The 19,421-nt window shown below is 42.8% G+C and overlaps 1 protein-coding gene across 1 annotated transcript in view; it reads right to left on the bottom strand.

Annotated features, from left to right (window-relative positions):
* The window catches only part of Cog3 (component of oligomeric golgi complex 3), a 62,705-nt gene continuing 43,284 nt past the window's right edge, over positions 1–19,421 (bottom strand). Inside the window, exons 18-23 of the mRNA XM_059273319.1 lie at positions 18,659–18,747; positions 18,416–18,550; positions 11,134–11,209; positions 6,802–6,929; positions 5,957–6,055; positions 1–1,762 (exon numbers count right to left, since the gene is read on the bottom strand). Coding sequence (XP_059129302.1) covers positions 1,733–1,762; positions 5,957–6,055; positions 6,802–6,929; positions 11,134–11,209; positions 18,416–18,550; positions 18,659–18,747 — 557 coding nt within the window. The 3' untranslated portion in view covers positions 1–1,732. The remainder of the gene's footprint in view (positions 1,763–5,956; positions 6,056–6,801; positions 6,930–11,133; positions 11,210–18,415; positions 18,551–18,658; positions 18,748–19,421) is intronic.

The following is a 19,421-nucleotide window of genomic DNA, read 5'->3' as shown; positions in this document are numbered from 1 at the left end:
TAGGAAGCAAAGATCTTTATTTTTTAAAAAATTTATTTATTAAAAACAGCAATTTCTAGCTAAATAATATAAAGCATTTAAATTAATTATTTCAAAGTATGTACACTGTATAAGTAAACACTTGAAACTGTACAGATTTAAACAAATATTCATTCAGCAAACAAACTGGGTCAGTACCACCTTCCCAGCACTTGGTAAGGTGTTGAGTGTTTTCAGAAATAGAAAATCAAATCCCAAGAACAAGTGTCTCCTGGAGATCACGTCCTGCTCTGTACATCAGACTACTGAGTCACAGTGCTGTACAACAATTATGCCCTCGCTTCTTTGGAAAGGCTATTTGAACACCAAATGTACATATAATACAGAGAACTGGATATTACAGTTTGTCACATTAGACATGTATTAATATAGTAAGTACAATCTTCCTAACTCATTCATTTCATAGCAAAGAAAAATATGGACCCTCTTACCTTCGAGTTTCCCAAAATATAGAGTAATATGCTCTACCAAGCAACGTCCACCACCAATTTACACTGGGTTGAAAAACAAGTGGCCTGTTGCATCAGGTCGGGTCACCCACACGCATACTGTGCAGGAAGGTGCTCCTGTCACTCACCTGCATCATGAGGTCGACTGCCCTATTTCAGAACCCCCGGGAACCGTCCCACCCTCAAGTCTACAGTCTGAGTAACTGAAGAAGCAATCTACAAAGCTACATTTACTCTAACACCAGGGTCTAAGCCAATCCAATCTCAAATTCAAAGAGGAATCTGTAGGAAAATTCAGGGATGCTTATAGTCCTTTGACCCTTGACTGGTGTCCTATTTAAGGTATGGGCAGTGTTTGCCACGCTTAGGTGTTCCGCTGTGGCAGGACTGGGGATCCCAGAAGGCTGGTGTCTAGTATAACATAGGCAACCAAAGAGTATCCACTTTATAAAGACTGACAGCAACCAAGGCCAGCAGAAGGCCAGCAACTAAGCTCCACTCCTGAGACCCACTCCTCACAGACTTCCCTCTCTCCAGGATGTGCCAGACTTAAGAGCCCATTACTGGTGCCTCCTCCCACACACTGGCGCCCATACTGGGAAGATCTGATACCTGAGACACACCTGTCTAGTGAGGAGAATACAGTTCAGGAGAGGACCTACATGAGGCCTTGGCTTATTGCAACTGCCTCACATCGAGTCCACAGGAAGATGATAGCCTGAGTCCAGGAAAAGCAAGATGTCTTCTTAGAAGCAACCAATCTACTCCCAGCTCCACCTCAAGATGGCAGGAGAAACACTGCATCAGGATACAGAAGGAAGATTTTCTAGTAGCAGTTACCGTGGACTGCCTGGTGGCTAATGCCTTGCAGTGTCCACAGGAGCAATCGTGACCCAGCAGCTTTCCAGTAGCTGAGTTCCTATGAGGTCCTTTACACTATCTATTGTAATCCACTTTTATTGCACAATCTCTGTGAAGGAACGTTTCCCTGTGAACCCGTGGCCACCTCTTAGACCTCTCCATTCCTGGAGACCGTCTCGATGAGGCAGCTACCCCTGCTGTCAATCTTTGGCATTTCCGTCTTCTCCCGCTTCACTCAGGTTTCCTTCTGCAGGCAGCATTGAGCAGCACACCCGTGTTTCTCAGGAGCCATCCTACACGGGGGTCTTGGGCATCTTTGCGGCTGCAGGACTCCTCAGGTCTCTCCCATGGGACAGACCGTTGACACCCAGGGTCCAAGGGGACTATTTAGAAACCGACAGCAGGAGGTTCAGCTGAAAAGCAGCAGAGAGGCCTGTGTTAGTTGCTCTATGGACTTTCCCCCTCAGAAGTCTCCAGTCCCAAAAGCATGAGGAAAGAAAAAGCTGAGATTTTTACAGCCGTGGGCGGCCCAGCAGGGAGCTGCACTCCACTGCCAAGTCCTCAGGCCACAGACAGTACACAGTAACGGTGATGGTAAAGCTCCACACAAACGCAGAAGAGGGAAGGCTGGACACACAACTCAGGCCACTGGTTTCTACCCAGTGATTTGGAAAGCACCACTGTAAGCTGAGTTCTTTCAGTGATGGTTTATTAGTTTTGTTTATTTGTGTAAGGTATAGCCAGGTTAGCCCTAAACTCAACATCCCCCTATCTCAGCTTCCTTAGTGCTGGAATTCAAATGATTTTTTAAAAAAAGGACAGAGACTCACGTTGTTTAGGCTAGCCTCAGACTCACTATTTAGCTGAAGGTGAGCTTCACTCTCTGATTCCCACCCCACCCCCGCCCCAAGTGTTCAGGTTAGGGGCATGCACTATGCAGGGCTGCAGGGTTTCTGTGGTGCTGGAGACTGACCCCAAGGCCTCCTGCACTGGAGGAAAGCACCCTACCAACCGAGTTTCACCTCCAGGCTTTAGGTGACTTTTTCAATGCCAGGAGCAGGCATGCTAGATGAGTTCTGGCTTACACACGAACTCTCATCCTCACAGGTAAGAGACTTGTCATTCATGCAATGTGCCAATAGGTGATGGAGGCCAGAGACTCCAGAGCCAGCTCTCTGTGGTCCCCCAGGCCATGGAGACCTGCAGTAAACAGCTGACTCCCCTTCTACATGGTAGCTGCTCTGGTTATTAGTTGTCACCTCATCTTCTCTATGACTGTGTACTTGCGGGAGAAAGGAGACAAAACCCCTGGGCTGTTCCTGCCAGGAATGAATGCAAACCCTGAAACTAGCTGTGTGAAAGAAACACGCAATCACCCAGTCTTCAGAGGAGCCCTCCTAACCGACAGGCAGAGCAGCCTCAGAAGGTTTCTTTTGTATCGAGGAGTACCAAGCAAGCATCTCCCACTTCCTCTCAAAGGAAGGGTTGGAGGGAAGCTAAAAGGAAGAGGTTAAAACCATCAGAGAAGTCAGGAACAGGGTAAAGAATGCAAAGGAGCTTCCTACACCATTCCTGTGTCTTTTCTGCTGCATGCTGGAGCTGCCATTTGGTTCTGGAATGCTCCCCAAAGGCCCATTTGTCCAAAGCTTGGTCCCAAGCCACTTAGTGCCAAGAGATGGCGGAACTTACAGGGAATGGGGCCCACAAGGAGGTCTCAAGTCTCTAAGAGAGGAGACCAGTTCCTTCCTCTTCCTTTTTGCTTCTTGGCCACTGCACCACATGCTTCTACCACAACTGCCCCAAATGGACCAGAAGCAATGGAGTCAACCAAGGATTTTTCTGGAGCCCACCAACTATGCCCCAAACAGGCTCTGTCTGTCTCAACGATGGAGGGCTGAGTAATACAACTGACTCTGATCGTCCAGCTACTCCACACCTATTTCCAAGCAATTCACAACGACTACAGAATAAAGACAATTAGACAGCTAAGATTCCGATTCCTAACCACTATGGTTAACCAAGCCTTCATCCCCAAACTCCCCACCATTACTACTTTCACTCAGAGACAGAAAGCACTGTGATGAGCACCTCCATGAGCCCCATCAGCCCAGCCCCACACATCTGTGCCTCACATTCAGACTTCCTTTAACACAACTGAGCTTCTCTGTCTACTGCTATGCTATGCTATGCTGTACTGTACTGTACTACACTACTCTACACTACTCTACACTACTCTACACTACTACACTGACTGCTTCTGAGACACGTTCTCTATGCAACAGCCCCCAGAACAGCACTAGAAAACAGAACAAGAGCTCTACAAACTCACCCTGTTCCACAATTCTGACTTGGGAATGACAAGACATTTTATATAATTCAAAGGCAAAATTAAGGCCAGCAAGATGGCTCAGTGGGTAAAAGGTGCCTGTCACCAAACCCGAGGACCTAGGTTTGATCCCCAAGAACACACAATAAAAGGACTGTCTTGCCTAAGTTGTCCTCTGCCCTCCACATACATGCTGTGATGCGTGCTCACGTGCATGTGCACACGCACTCACACACACACACACACACACACACACACAGACACACACACACACACACAATAAAGGTAATTAAAAAATACTACAAAAATAAGGAAAAATAAATCAAAGTGGGGAAACTTTCTAAATATTACAGTAAGCCTAAATGGGCATTTTAAATGACTTTTTTTTTTTTTTTAAAGTTTAGAGGCTAGAGAGAAGACTCGGTGGCTAAGAGCACAGACTGCTCTTCCAGAAGACCTGAGTTTTATTCCCAGTACCCATATCAGGTGGCTCACAACCACTTGTAACCCCAGAGGATCCAACACCTGTGGCCTCTATAGGCACTCGTACACACACACACACACACACACACACACACACACACACACACACAATTAAAAACAATTTTTAAAAGTTTAAAATCTTAGCCAGGTGGTGGTGGAACTCGCCTTTAATCCCAACACTTGGGAGGCAAAGGCAGGTGGATCTCTGAGTTTGAGGCCAGCCTGGTCTACAGAGTGATTTCCAGGACAGTCAGGGCTACACAGAGAAACCTTGTATCAAAAGAAAGGAAAAAAAACTAAAGTTTTAACTGCAGAACACTAGTAACACAAGTAGCCATAACTTTTCCCAATAGGACCCCAACCATTCACATACACAGCTGGAGGAATGAAGGAGGGCCGGAGGAAAGGAAGGAGGGAGGCAGGAAGTGAGGAAGGAAGGAAGGAGGGAGGGAGGAGGGAGGGAGGAGGGAGGAAGGAGGGAGGGAGGAGGGCCGGAGGAAAGGAAGGAGGGAGGCAGGAAGTGAGGAAAGAAGGAAGGGAGGGAGGGAGGAGGGAGGAAGGAGGGAGGGAGGAGGGAGGGAGGAGGGAGGAAGGAGGGAGGGAGGAGGGAGGAAGGAGGGAAGAAGGGAAAGAAGAATGGATGGGAGACATGGTTCAGTGGTTAAGAGCACTTGCTGCTGGAGGACCCAAGTTTAGTTCCCAGCACCCACATTCTGCAGCTCACAACCACCACTTCAGCTTGAGGGGACCCGACCACCCTCTTCTGGCCTCCACAGACACCTGCATACCCACACAGAGACCCAGGCATATACAAATAATTTAAAATTTTTAAAAAGTAAATCTAAAAAAAAAAATTAAAAACCACATGCTGCAAAATGTGTGAGCCTTGAAGGTGTGCTAAGTGACAGACCCCAGTTAGGAAAGACAGTGTACAACACCACACGATGACATGCCCAGAATAAGCAAATTCATGAAGATGAAGGGAGAAAGGAGAGAGGGAGGGCTGGTGACTGTTAACTGTGAGGGGTTCTTAAGGGAGTAATGAAAATGTTCCAGAATCAGATGCTAGTGACGGCTGTCTTGTAAATATACTAAAAACTACTGAGCTCTACATTTTAGCAGGAGAATTTTGTGGTATATGAACTGCATCTCTTTAAAGAAGAATGCAATTCTCCCCACAGCTTTCTTCTCCCTGTTACAGTAATATTCCTAGAAGTATCTACACTGGTGGTCTCACATCCTCCCCAATCTCTCCTCACACTTCTCTAAGCTCTCCTGACCACTAACTTGACCACTACCCTGACCATTCCTGAGACTCTCTAGTCCTGAAGGCAAGAAATGAGTTATTCTCCAAATGCCAAGCTACTCCTACTACATAATAGGAGTCTGGTCAAACTTTCCTGGCTGAATTGAATAATGAAATGAATGCTGACACAAACTGAGCTCTCATTTAGGTTTTTAAATTTAGAAAGAAGAAAAAACACACAGAAAAAAGTCCAGCATCGATTCTAATTCCTAAAATAAGGTCCATTCAAGCACTTGTATGCTGGCCTGTGTTTGGAACAGAGTGATTTGGCAAGCTAACGCACTGAGTCTTTCACAAACAGGTCATCCATTATCAGAACGGATTAAACAAGAAACTAAAGCTCTAAAACCATTCCCCAGAGTTAGACACAATTCAAAGTCTGAATTCTTACTCATCAAAATAAAACAGTGTAGAGGTGCTCGAACATGTTATCTGCTCAAGGGAAATAAATAAGGGGCCTGAAAGACTCAGAGGCCCGTAGTCTGTGGATACCTGTTCCATGGAGGGACAAGCAATGATCTGGATGTCTTCAGGGCTGAACTCTTCCTTTAGCAGAGCATGGAACTTCTGGTAGACTTGCTGAATGTTATTCTTAGAAAGAAGAAGGAGAGACCGTATCAGGCAGCCCAGGGGATATATGCACACGTCATAAACAAGAAACACTACGAGTATTAAACCATCACAGTTCTCGCCAAAATGAGTAGAGGAAATATATTTTTATGAGATTACCAAAGACATATAATTTGTACTTTAATATTTTACATGCTAGCACAACCTGATGAAGACTTATCAGATAATTCCTGGAAACATTAAACTCTCATATAACTTATCCCCCCAGAGCATAATAAGTCTTCGGCAATTTCTTACACAAAAGATAATAAAGTTTCAAGACACATAAAATGCACTTAAAAAAAAAAATCAACCAATGCCTTGGGTAAAGCTGTGAACTCAACACGAACTGGAAGTTATGAGTCTTAAATCTACTCTGACACTTAATCCCTTGGTGGCTGTTACAAGTCATTTATTTCCTCTACTCCCCAGTAAAATGGGGCATAAATCCTGAAATGCTGCTCTCCCAAGTATTGGGCCACAGTGCAAAGTGCAGATCTGATTGGTTTTTTTTGCTTATTTATTAATTTCTACTTTCAAAATTAACAAAAAACTTCAGAGGAAGTGAGCAAGGAATAAGATATAAGCAGACAGACGTAGGCTTTGGCGCCTCTAAGATCACAGAGAGCATTAACATCACTAACATCCTGAAATGTCTGTAGGAAGAGAAAATGACAGGAAGAAAAGCACACTTTAGTCACCAACCAATATGCTACCACACCACTCACCCTAACAGGCTTAAACAAGATGAACTCGGTGTCCTTATTGGACAAGTACAGTGACATGCTTCTCAATGTCAGTGGCAGCTTTGTTTTTATTGTCTTGTAAGCAGTGGCCATGAGGTCATTGACTTTTGCTGCAAAAAAATTACCCTTATTAGTGTTACAAAGAAAAAGAAAATTTTCCATTTTAATTCAGAGGGAAATAGAAAAAAATAGCAAAGATTTTTTCCCCCAAAATCTTTATTTCCCCAAAGAATCTGTTCCCTACATCTTGCTATTTATCAAGTTTAATCACAAGCCCTCTGAACATTCATTAAGTATATGCTACATACAAACTCTAAAACCCAAGGACTAATAGCCAGAAGTTCCCCCAGCATGATTCAGGACATTCACAGGCTCTGTAATTTGTACCTTTGGAACTTGAAGGTAAAAGATGAGGTTTAAAACTTTTAATTATCTTTAGAGAAACAGTAGGAGGGAGTTAGTAAGAAACAAGCCTCTCCACGTGCAGAGCTGACCCCAGGCAGGTGGCTCTAGCTATTTGGCTTGGCCCATTCAGAAGATGCTTATCTACACATGGTGAAGCCGAACTGTGTACCCATTTATTACGTTCTTAAACTTCTGGGCCAGACAGAAAAGAAATTCCAAGTTTTTAAGTAAAGATCTATGCACCTGAAGTGTAGCATCTGAAAGGGCTATGTGGAAATAAGTGTAGTCAGCCATCTGCATGAAATATTCAAGAGGAAAAGATGATTCACAATTTCTAAAATGCTCAACCTCACTCAAAATTCAATACAAATTAAACCAGTGAAATATTGGTAAAAGGATTTAGATTTCCATGTTGACAAGGTATAGAGAAATAGGTAAACAACCTTCAACATCCTTTGGTTAACATAAAAAACATTCAAAGGAAAACAAATGAAACAAAAAACTCCAAGCCAGGCACAATGGTGCACCCTTGCAATCCCAGCATTCCAGAGAGCATATACATACAGTTTACTACAGAGTATTGGAAACCTGACTGAAACATTAACTATAGTCATTAGTAAAACGACTGAAGGAATCACGGGGTGGTGAGGTGTTCTATGTACCCACCGAACAGAATGAACAGTGGGACACCCTGGGATCAAAGGGCTGTAGAACAGGAGCCTTGTGTTCCGTCTTAGTGAAAGGTAAGGAGGACGATCCAATCTCATTGGGACTACTGCAGCCTGTGTGTGCTGGTGTATGTGTGTGTATGTATGTATGTATGTATGTGTGGTGTATATACAAACAACTCGGGGAAAAGATGCTACAGCCACCGTTATCTTCGAGAGGACTAGTTTACATACACAGAGAGTCAGGGCAATTTTTATATCATGTAAAAACGTTTAGTTGACAGAAGTTTAGGCAAAAACATGGTAGGAATGTCAAATGCTCTCAGGCATTGCTCATTTTTCCTTAAATAAAGGAAGTCTCCTTCAAGGTCCTTCCTCCCTGGGTTCTGGCTCCATCACCACTAAAATACTTTAGGGGTCACTAAATTAGACTTGAAAGCTCTCAGTAACCACAAAGTGGGTGCACAGGCTGGTGAACCCACTACCCAAACAGATGTATCTCCTGGCTTCAGTTAACAAATTGACATTTAATTTATAATGCATGACATAACCTCCCCAGAACCTGAGCTTAGGGTGGAAGGCCCAACAGTTTCTAGACTGCTCTCCCTGATCCACCTCAAGAGGCCCATAAATCTCTCTGACATTGAAATGAGGGTGTTACTCACTACAGACCATGAAAACCAACCCCATACTTCCAAGGTGGCTGAAGGGGCAGAAGACATATTTACAAGATAGTGAATGATCCCATCAGGGAAAAAAAAATACACTAAATAACAAAACAGAAGCCCTATTCCAATCTATCTTGTTATCTAATGCTTTACTAATGGCGAATTAAGTAAAAATGAAGCCCACGATACCCCCAACATGGAACTGTTAGAATACCTTTTGAGAAAAATCACAGGCCCTACTTCAAGAGAAAGGATCTTTCCAGAAAGGAAAGAGCGTCAGTTATCTGTGCACTGAGTGCCTGGGCTTGGCTGCATTAACATGCTATGCCTGCCTGCCAGTGTTCTCTATTTGAAGAAAGATGCATTGTACCTCAGAGTTCCATTTACATGAACACTCTGACTACAAACCAGCTCCTACTTCTAAATGAGCACTGTAAGAGACTAAGACCTTAAGCCAAAGGCTGAAATGAATTCAAGAGAACAACCCCAAGACCACGCTGCCTAGGGACTGCCGGTGTCCTAACTGAGGAGCAGGGGTCGGCACAATGGCGGCCTGCAGTTAGAATTCCACCCCTGGCAGTGGAAGACGGACTGCCTTTGGACAATATGCTGCTCTATCAAATATGCTTTGCTTTTTGTTGTGTTGTCTGTCTGTTTGTTTCTGTTTTTCAACACAGGGTCTCTCTGTGTAGCCCTGGCTGGCCTGGAACTTGCTCTGTAGGCCAGGCTGAGGCTGACCTCAAACTCCAAGTGCTGGGATTAAAGGTGTCCCCTACACGGCCAGGTTTTTAAAAGATGTTACTCTCAAATAGGAGACAAGTGTTTGAAACAATGAAGAGACAGATACACTGTCTCCACCGTGGTCGCCAAAAAGCAGAAGAACATCTTCAATGCACACACAAGGGACTTGGAAACAAAACTGTCTCCCTCCAAAAACAACTGCTGACAGCTGGCTAAACTCTAAATGTTGGGGTTTTTTTGTTGTTTTTTTGTTTGTTTGTTTTGGTTTTTCGAGACAGGGTTTCTCTGTGTAGTTTTGGTGCCTGTCCTGGAACTCACTCTATAGCCCAGGCTGGCCTCGATCTCAAGAGATACCTGGCTCTGCCTCCCAAGTGCTGGGATAAAAGGTGTGCGCCACTACCACCCAACTAAGCTGTCTAAATTTTTTTTGCTAAAGGCTTTTTCTGTTTGGCAGGTAGAGGGGATCTCCAGTGTTAGGCACTAGACATCTAGAGTCACACCCCTTTGGGTTATTTTTAGCACATTTTTAAATGACATTTTCAGCTAACATTAACCAGAATAAATTTTGTTACATTGTATTTCTGGCCATCCCATGACCCATATTTTGAAATTGAGACAGTGGTGAAGGAACAGCATCTTCGTCATGGAGAAACCATTTCTAAGTTGGAGGCCTGCTTCTTGAGAGATCCAAAGAGTGCCTCTGGCTTCCTGTCCGTAGGGATCGGCAGCTGCAGGTACCTAACTGGAATCACCTTTATAATACCATTGCTTTTCTGTAGAGTAAGAAAGCCATGCCTGTTAGGTCTGCATTTCCTTTGAATGGGGGATGATACAACCTCATGCAGGTGACTTTTAAAGTCCATACAGCATGTTTACCAACAGCTTGGGGAAGAAGTTATAATGGCGGTTACCTTTGAGAGAAGGACTAGTCTGCAGGTGGAGAATAAGAAGTACTTTCCATTTCACATTTTTCACAGGTCAAATTTTAATGCCATATAAAAATTTGGATTGAAGCTGTCCTATCTCAAGATTTTCAGTCATAAATGTTTTGGGTTAATTTGAAGTAGAAGAAGTAGCTAGCACTGTCTTTAGGAAGATGTGTACATCTTCACCATCTCAATTTCAAAATATGGGTCATGGGATGGCCAGAAATATAATGTAACAAAATGTATTCTGGTTAATAGTAACTGAAAATGCCATTTAAAAATGTGCTAAAAGTAACCCAAAGGGGTGTGACTCTAGATGTCTAGTGCCTAACACTGGAGACCCCCTCCACCTGCCAAAAAGAAAAAGCCTTTAGCATAAAAAATTTACATTTATGGAAGAGAGTGACTGGAAATATCTCAAGTGAATCGCAAGTCAGGCGGTGGAACTGCCTGCCAAATCCAACTGACGCCTTCATTTTTACACGTTTTCCCCAAACACTCTAAATTGTCAACAGAGGATGTAACTTGGAGAAAAATAAGGAAGAAACTAGTGGCCCAACATTTCCTCAGTGCTGAAAAGGAGTGCATTCCCTCCATCCCTCCTCCTGTGCGGCACCGTGCTCCCACTAAAGCCCAAGTCTGCGGGCTCAAAGGCCCCGGAAGTCAGGCTTTGTTTTTAACTGAGTAAACTTCCAAACCTCCTCCCCTCTGGAAATGAACGTTTGTCAGACGCAAGCAGTGCTGGCCAAGTGAGCCCTGTCATCCCCAAGCGGAATCTGCCTTTAACCCACATCTAGTAACCCAAAGCAACAGGAACCCATGGCCCAGATGTCCCAGAGAGGCCTACACATACCCAGATTAGTAACATCCTAAAAGAAGAATTCCAAGAAAGTAAAATCCAGATACCTGGTTGAGCCCAAGGCTGCTGTGAGAGGGTGTATTTGGGGCCTCCCTGACTGGCCATGGTTTTTAATGCTGACACCTAGTAGAGGAAATAAAAGCAGAGGTTTCATTTCACCAATGGCAAATAAACAGGAACTGCTCTCAATACACAGCACCATTTAAACCTATTAAATAAGGCACACTGGTAATCCCATGCACAATCCTAGCAAAACTGCAGAGACCCTCACAAGCTTTTACAGCTGGACTTTTTTTTTAAATAAAACTCTTGTGATTTTAAAGCATGTGTTATTCTAGGAAGAAAAACAAACAAAAACAAAACAACAACAACCTATCAAGCATTCTGCCTAAGACCTTTCAGGACAGGAATCTCTGAAAGAATTTCACCAAAAAAACCCAGTCCCTCCTAGAAAGACCGCTGTGCTACTACTGAGTCATTATCGTTGGGAAAGGGTTGCCATAACTGCACGAAAAGCTCCTCACAAGGACTTTTCCCCCTTCTTTTTTAACCCCATCACAGGCATAGGAAATGTCATTAAAACAAACAGTAACCAGGCTAGAAGAGGCCTGGAGTTTAGTTCCTGACACCTGTAATTCCAGCTTCTGGGGCAGGATGCTCTCTTCTAGACTCCACAGGAATGCACACAAATGGCATACATTCACACAGACACAGGCACATAGACATAGACACACACACACACACACACACACACACACACACACACACAAAAGAATTTCAGCTGGGCATGGCAGATGCACCTGCAGAGTCAGCATCTGGGAAGCTAAGGAATAAAGTACAAGAGTTTGAAGCCAGCCTGGGCTACATAGTGAGACCCTATCTCAACACACAAACAACAAAAAAAACAAGGTATTCAAGTATCATACAAGGCATACTTGGCCAATATATGCTGAAGATATACACTTAGAAGCCACTTTTGTATTTTTCATTCTGCTAAAGCAGCAGAGGAAATAAATACAAATATGTCAACCTAGCTATTAGATAGGAAATTTGATGGGAATAAACATAAACTACTTTTTTGGGGGGGTTGGGGGGGATTGGCTCGAAGCAGGGTTTCTCGGTGTAGCCCTGGCTGTCCTAGAACTCATTCTGTAGACCAGCTAGCCTCGAACTCAGAGATCTGCCTGCCTCTGCCTCCTGAGTGCTGGGATTAAAGGCATGCACCACCACCCAGTGCATGAACTGCTTTTTAATGGATAGACATGGAGCAAAGGTCCAAACCACTAGAAAGACTGAAGCATTAACTCCAACTTTCCCATAAGGGCAAACTATTCTGACAAAGGGCAGGCAGAGCAGCATCCAAGCGTTAACTGAGGTCTCCTTCACCTTCTCTCTAGTTCTGCCTTGTCTCTACTTCTACTCCAGAAAAGTCCAGACCTTTGCTCTGACGGCCCATTGCAGACCTCATCTCTACCCCCTTCCACTCAATTTCTTCGTGCTTTATTTTTATTGTTGAGATGCAGCTTTGAAAATAAATTATAAATGGGTGAATGTGGTGACACATACCTTTAATCCCAGCACTCAGGAGGCAGAGGAACCCACATTTCTGTGAATTCAGGCCAAACTGGCCTATATCGTGAGTCCTAGACTAGCCAGGGCTAAACAGTGAGACCTTGTCACAAATAAGTACATATAAATTAATTAAAATAAATTACATATATTATTATAAATTAGACAATGCTAATGGAAAAATAAATTTACCTTTGGTATACATTACCCCAATATTTTCCAGTGTAAATATACTCATGTATTCACTTATAAAAATGGGAACACAATGTTTATAACTTTTTTCTAGTAGCTATATTCTAGACCTTTTTCTAGCCCTGAAAGTTTTGTTTTAATAATAACCACTGCCTACTACTCCACTGACTGTTCTAGGATCTCATTAATTCTCTAATAACTTAACTTGGGCTTTTTAAAAAAAGAAAAACAACAGCATCATACTATATAGACCAGGCGGGCCTGAAGCACACTCTGTAACCAAGGCTGGGACTGGATCCACAGTCTTCCTCCATTTTTAGTTAGGGTTTCTATTGCTGTGAAGCAACACCATGACCACAGCAACTCTTATGAAGAAAGCATTTAATCGGGGCCTTGCTTACAGTTTCAAAGGGTCAGTCCATTATCATCATTGTGGGACAGGGTGGCAGGCAGGCAGACATGGTACTAGAGAAGGAGCTGTGAGCCACATCCTGATCCACAGATAGCAAGCAGAGAGAGCAAGACACTGAACCTGGTGTGGGCTTTTGAAACCTCAAAGCCCACCCCCAGAGACACACTTCCTCCAAGAAGGACACACCCACCAATAAGGCCACAACTCCTAATCCTTCTAATCCTTTCAAATAGTGCCACTCCTGGTGACTAAACATTCAAATTTATGAGCTTATGGAGGCTATTCTTATTCAAACCACCATATCCTCCCTCAATGTGTGCCACCATGCCTGGCCAACTGTTTGTTTAAAAGCACAAAGACTTCTATATTCATCCTGTTTACTATCTGCATAATTTACTTCTCTTTAAGTCAAATCAAGGCTCGTTTCTTCAGGAGTTCTCCTAGGTCTGCAGAGGCCAACCCTCCTAACAAAGACAGCCAGAGACAGAAAGGAAGAAGAGCTTTCCTCAACCGGCTCATCTCTTACAGCGCCTGGAGAAGAGTGAGGACCACGGCCCCCTACCTCACTGCTCCCGCACTTTAATGCTGATGTAGTTTATATCTGGATTTCCCTACCAGGTTACAATTCCTTGACTGCAAGAATTAAATTTATATGGTCAAATTCTACTATATGCACTACATTAAGAAAAATCTTAATTTATACATACCATGGAAACTAACAATACTTCAGAGGGAATGATAAAAATATACTTACAAAATTTTATCAAACAAAAAAATGGAAAGCTTTTGCCTGTGAGTTTTAGCAAAGGCCAGCTCCACCAGAAGGAAATACTATAATGCAGTCATATATATATATATATATATATATATATATATATATATATATGACTCAAATATAGCATATATAAATGATGGAAAACAGAAAGCTCCTTCAGAATACCCTGATTTATACTTTCCTGACACAGAAAAACTTTAGTTCAGTTCCATCTTCTTTTACTATAGCTTTTCTGAGGAGCTTTACAATCACAAAATCCTTACACATTATCTTATGCAGTCCTCATAACAGCCTCAGATAGCATGGATGGTTGCTGCAGCTTTCAGCAAAAGGTTTGAGAGGGAGACGGGAAGCCACCCACTTGCTGGTGATTTCAGTTGGGAGGTGGCAGACAAGGGTCCAGGCCCACCCAGCTCACCCAACTCCAAATCATTGTGGTGGTTTGAAAGGAAATGGCTCACACAGGGAGTGGCACAATTAGGAGGTATGGCTTTGCTGGAGTAGGCATGGCCTTGCTGGAGGAAGTGTGTCATTGTGGGGGTGGGCTTTGAGGTCTCAGATGCTCAAGCCACACCCAGTGAAACAGTTCTCTTCCTGTTGCCTGAGATCAAGATGTCTGCCTGCATGCCACCATGCCCTGCCATGACGATAATGGACTAACCCTTTGAAACTGTAAGCAAGGCCTCAATTAAATGCTTTCCTTTATAAGAGTTGCCATGGTCATGGAGTCTCTTCATAGAAATAGAAACCCTAACTAAGACAGGAATTGGTACCAGGGTATTGTGATAGGCTTGATCATGTTTTTGTTTGAAGGAATGTGGACCTTGGAACTGTGGTTTAGAAAAGCAGTTGATCGCTTTAAGTGCTGCTTAATGGGCCATCCTAGTAGGAACATGAAAGACAGTGGTGCTGAGTGTGATCTGAACTGTGGGTGCCTGGCTCAAGAGGTTTCAGAGCAGAGAATGTAGCTGCTTTTTGCCCATGTCCAAAGAGCATGCCTGAGGCTAAAGTGAAGAGATTTGGATTAATTCTGTTGGCAGAAGAAATCTCAAAAGAGTCTAGTATAGACTCTGTCCTGTGGTTATGGGTGTTGACTCTAATGAATATTTATAAAGAAAAAGTACAAATTGAGCAAGGAAAAATACAAAATGTACAATTTGAAGAGAAAAGGAACACCAAGAAGTGGAATGGAACTAAGTGTTCAAGGAGATAAACAGATTAAGAAATGAGATAAAGGAAGTGGTGACCTCAGGGCAAAATCCCACCCAGCTAAGTTTCCAACTTGTGAAATTAAAGAAAATCTTAGAGCTGGGTGTGGTACACGCCTTTAATCCCAGCACTCCTGAAGCAGAGACAGGATCTCTGAGTTTGAGGCCAGCCAATTCCAGAACAGCCAAGCTCAGGCAATGAAGGAAATGATGGAAAACAGAAAGCTGGTAACAATGTAATTAAATGAGGGGCCATGTTCCAGCCCCAGTAAGAAGCAGAACTTGGCAGCTTCAGCCACGTGGTTCGGGCTTTAGAATCAAGAATAGAAGTAAGAAGTTATGAAACCTTTCTCCATGACTAAGGTAAGCTGCTAAGGCCAGGCATGTGTCAGGGATGTCTCTGAATGGAGGCCTAGAGAGGCCATTGGGTGAAGCTGTGAAGTTGAAGTGTGGATCACATTGGAGACCCCAAGATATTGGAGATGCCAGAGCCATGGGAAACCTGCCAAGGAAAGTTGCTAACAGGGGATGGAACCAGCCCAAGAGAAAGAAGTATGTTGCAGTCAACAAAGCTGAAAGGAGTTGGAGATCTAAGGAGTGTTTTGACATCAGACATGGAGATGCAGAGTTTGGAATTTGCCCAGCTGGTTTTCAGTCTTGCTTTGGTCCAGTATTTCCTCACTCCCTTCGTTTTGGAATAGTAATGTATATCCTGTGCCATTACATATTGGAAATATGTGATCTGCTTTTTGATTTTGATTTTATAGGGGATTACAGTTATGAATCTCAGAAGAGACTTTGAACTTTAGACTTTTAAATAAGTTTGAGATTGTTATATGAGACTATGGGGACTTTTGAAGTTGGACTGAATGCATCTTTGCATTATGATATGGCTACAAGCCTATGGGGGCCAGGAGTAGAATGTGGTGGAAAGGAAATGGCCCCCATAGGAAGCAGCATTACTAGGAGGTGTGGCTCTGCTGGAGTAGGTGTGGCTCTGTTGGAGTAAGTGTGGCCTTGCTGGGTGGTCTTTGAGGTCTCCTGTCCTCAAGCTATTCCCACTGTCACAGTTCACGTCCTGTTCTCTGAGGATCAAGATGTAGAACCCTCGGCTCCTTCTCCAGCACCATGTCTGCCTGTGTACCACCATGCTCCCCATCATGATGATAATGGACTAAACCTCTGAAACTGTAAGCCAGTCCCAATTAAATGTTTTCCTTTATAAGAGTTGTCATGGTCATAGTGTCTCTTCATAGCAACAGAAACCCTAACTAAAACAGTCCTGTACTTTTTCTATACCTACTATGACTCAAAGTCCTATTTAATAGTTTAAAGCAACATGTATACCATAGTAGTCTAGAATAAAAATGTATTGCAGATCTTAAAGCCTTAAAGAAAATAATCTGAACCAAATATTTTCATACATATATCTATCTCAACATTTACCACAGTATTTATTCTCTAGGGTCAGCTATATTTTTTGAGAAAAAGTTGTTTTTCCAGGGGCAATGTGATGGTTATTTTTACTTTTCAACTTGATGGAATAGAGAATCACTTGAGAGACTGGCCTCTGGACATGCCTGTGAGGGGTTACCTTAACTGAGTTAACTGATGTAGAAAGACCTACTCATTGTGGATAGTACCATTCCCTGGGCTGGGATCCTAGACTATCTAAAATAAGAAAGTGAGAGCTGAGCACAAGTAATCTTCACTCTGCTTCTTGACTGCAGATATAATGTGACCGGCTGCCTCAGGCATACAGTGCAATAACTTCCCTGTCATGATGGACTGTAACCTTGAACCTCCACCCTTAATTTGCTTTTTTGAGGGTATTCTATCGTGTCAACAGGATAGTTAAGACAGGCAGAAAAATGAACCAGAGAAATATATATGTTATAATATATATTGTTTTATATATTCTTATATAGATAAGAATATATTATATATGATATATATTCTTCTGGTTCATTTATATATTTATATTATACATACACACCATACATAAATATGTGTATGTGTACATATATATGTATATATGTGTTTATAGTGTGTGTGTGTATTCCTATACTTTATTTTTCTCAGAAAAAACTATCAGATCAAAAATCAAGGAGGAACACAGTTGAACAAGATACAAAAAGGTTTATCCCACATACAACTGATGATTCAAAGCTTCATTTCTCAATCTGTGAAAGTCACTTCCCTAAGTTAGTCTGGGTACCAGGGATATGGTAATGATATAAGAAAATCATGAGTTCGGGGCCAGCCTGGTCTATAGAGTGAGTTCCAGGACAGCCAAGGCTACACAGAATCCCTCTCTTGAGAAAAGAAGAGAGAGAGAGCATCAAGAAATGAAGCATCTCATCAGAGTCTCAGGAAAGGAGTGTACAAGCACACGCTGGTTTGTAGCTGGTGAAGGGGACCATCTACAGCTCATGAAGGGACTGCACTCACATCTACACAGTCTGAGTCAAAGAACAAGCCTCCTGAATACTAAAAATGTCCTCTATGTACAACATGGCTTGTTTTGCTGTACCAACCTATATTTGCATTTTTTTCAAATGAGCCTGAACACAGAAGCAAGCCGAGGACATATTATTAATGAGGCTTATATTCAAATGGCACATAGTCAAATCAACAAACAGAACTATAAACACTGGTTAGTTAGTAGAGTGTTTGCCCTAGCATACACAAGGCCCCGAGTTGTATAATAGATATGGTAGCACATGCCTGCAATCTGAGCTGAGCTCTTGGGAGATACTGGCAGGAGAGGCAGAAATTCAAGGTCATCCTTGGCTATATCAGAAGTTCAAGGCCAACCTGAACTTAAGACCCTGTCTCAAAAAAATAGAAAGAAACTATGACTGCTGCCACACAGATCCTAAACAGGAGCCAGAGGGACAGATTCCAGCAAACTGAGAATCCCAACCAGCACAGAGAAGACTTACAATGTAGATAATAGAACACACCAAACAAGGCTCAGCTCTAACCAGCTCTGCAGTGTTATAGCTTCTTCAAAACTACATGCTGTTAAGCTCACATTCAGAGCTGCAAACCAGCTTTTGTGGTAACTTCCCTAGGAAGACACAGTAAGAGCCAGACTTACTCTCCTTCCACTATGTTCTCACAACTCAAAAGCAAGCTAGGAAAGGAAGAAAGGACTAGAAAGTCTGCACCTTCGTCATAAACTCCTCCAGCTGCTCTACAAATAACTTGGTCTGCTGCTGAATGAACTGCTCACAGGCTGACTTCAGGTGACGGTCTACATCCTTCTTAGAATCCAGGTAGTGTTCTCTGATCTCAGGAGTCCCCTAAAAAAGATAAGACAATTTCCTTCTGTTTGCATGTGCCTAGAAATTACCAGACATGTAAAGAATATTATTTAGCTCCCACCACCAATGAAACAGAGTCCTTCTCACCTCCAACAAGAACTCTATCAAGGCATTGTTGCTATTCAGCCTAAAAAATCTCGGAACAGTCATAGGGTTCAGGATTTTAAATGCTGCATCTGTGAAACAAAATTACTCATCCAGTGAACAGGTACAGGTTCAACAGAGAAGCCCTGGGCAGCAGCAGCTCTCTACTGATGCCAAGCCAGGAAGTATTCATCCTCACTAGGTCCCCATCAGGAAGGGCTGAGTGAGATGAGCACCGGTGATGACTATACACATTCCCACACAGTCATTTCCAAAAGTCACAGTTATAAAACTACCATTAATCATAATGATCTATTTATAGAAAAAATGATGAACAGGATAATACATAGAATTTCAATGCTTTGCCTTTAGATGTTAAACAGAATTTTTTAAAAATTCACATACTTACCCAGCTTCTTTATGATCTTGGCTGGCACAGAAATTTATTTACTTGAATGACAGTGAATAAACGAATATGTCAGCCAAGAAGAAAACACCAAGAGGACATATTTACCTTAACCTCCAGACTAACTAGAATCTCTGAGAGTACTGACTGAGGTCTCATTGATGTTCAAATGCAATAAGATATACATACCATTAGTCATGAGAGGTTAGAGGCTTAAAAGTTAAGATAGGAAGTATTATTAAGTGACAGCTTTCAAAAGACTATGGCTTTGCTTTCCCAGGATGAAAAAAGCAAAGCATACACTGCTCCCAGTCCTGCTCTGTAGCACATGCCACGGTCCTAAGTACTACCTGGACCTGG

This window comes from Peromyscus eremicus, chromosome 9 (assembly GCF_949786415.1).
Source record: "Peromyscus eremicus chromosome 9, PerEre_H2_v1, whole genome shotgun sequence".
Taxonomy (NCBI): domain Eukaryota; kingdom Metazoa; phylum Chordata; class Mammalia; order Rodentia; family Cricetidae; genus Peromyscus; species Peromyscus eremicus.
Note: the sequence above shows the minus strand (reverse complement) of the source record. Positions and strands in the feature narration are given on the sequence as shown.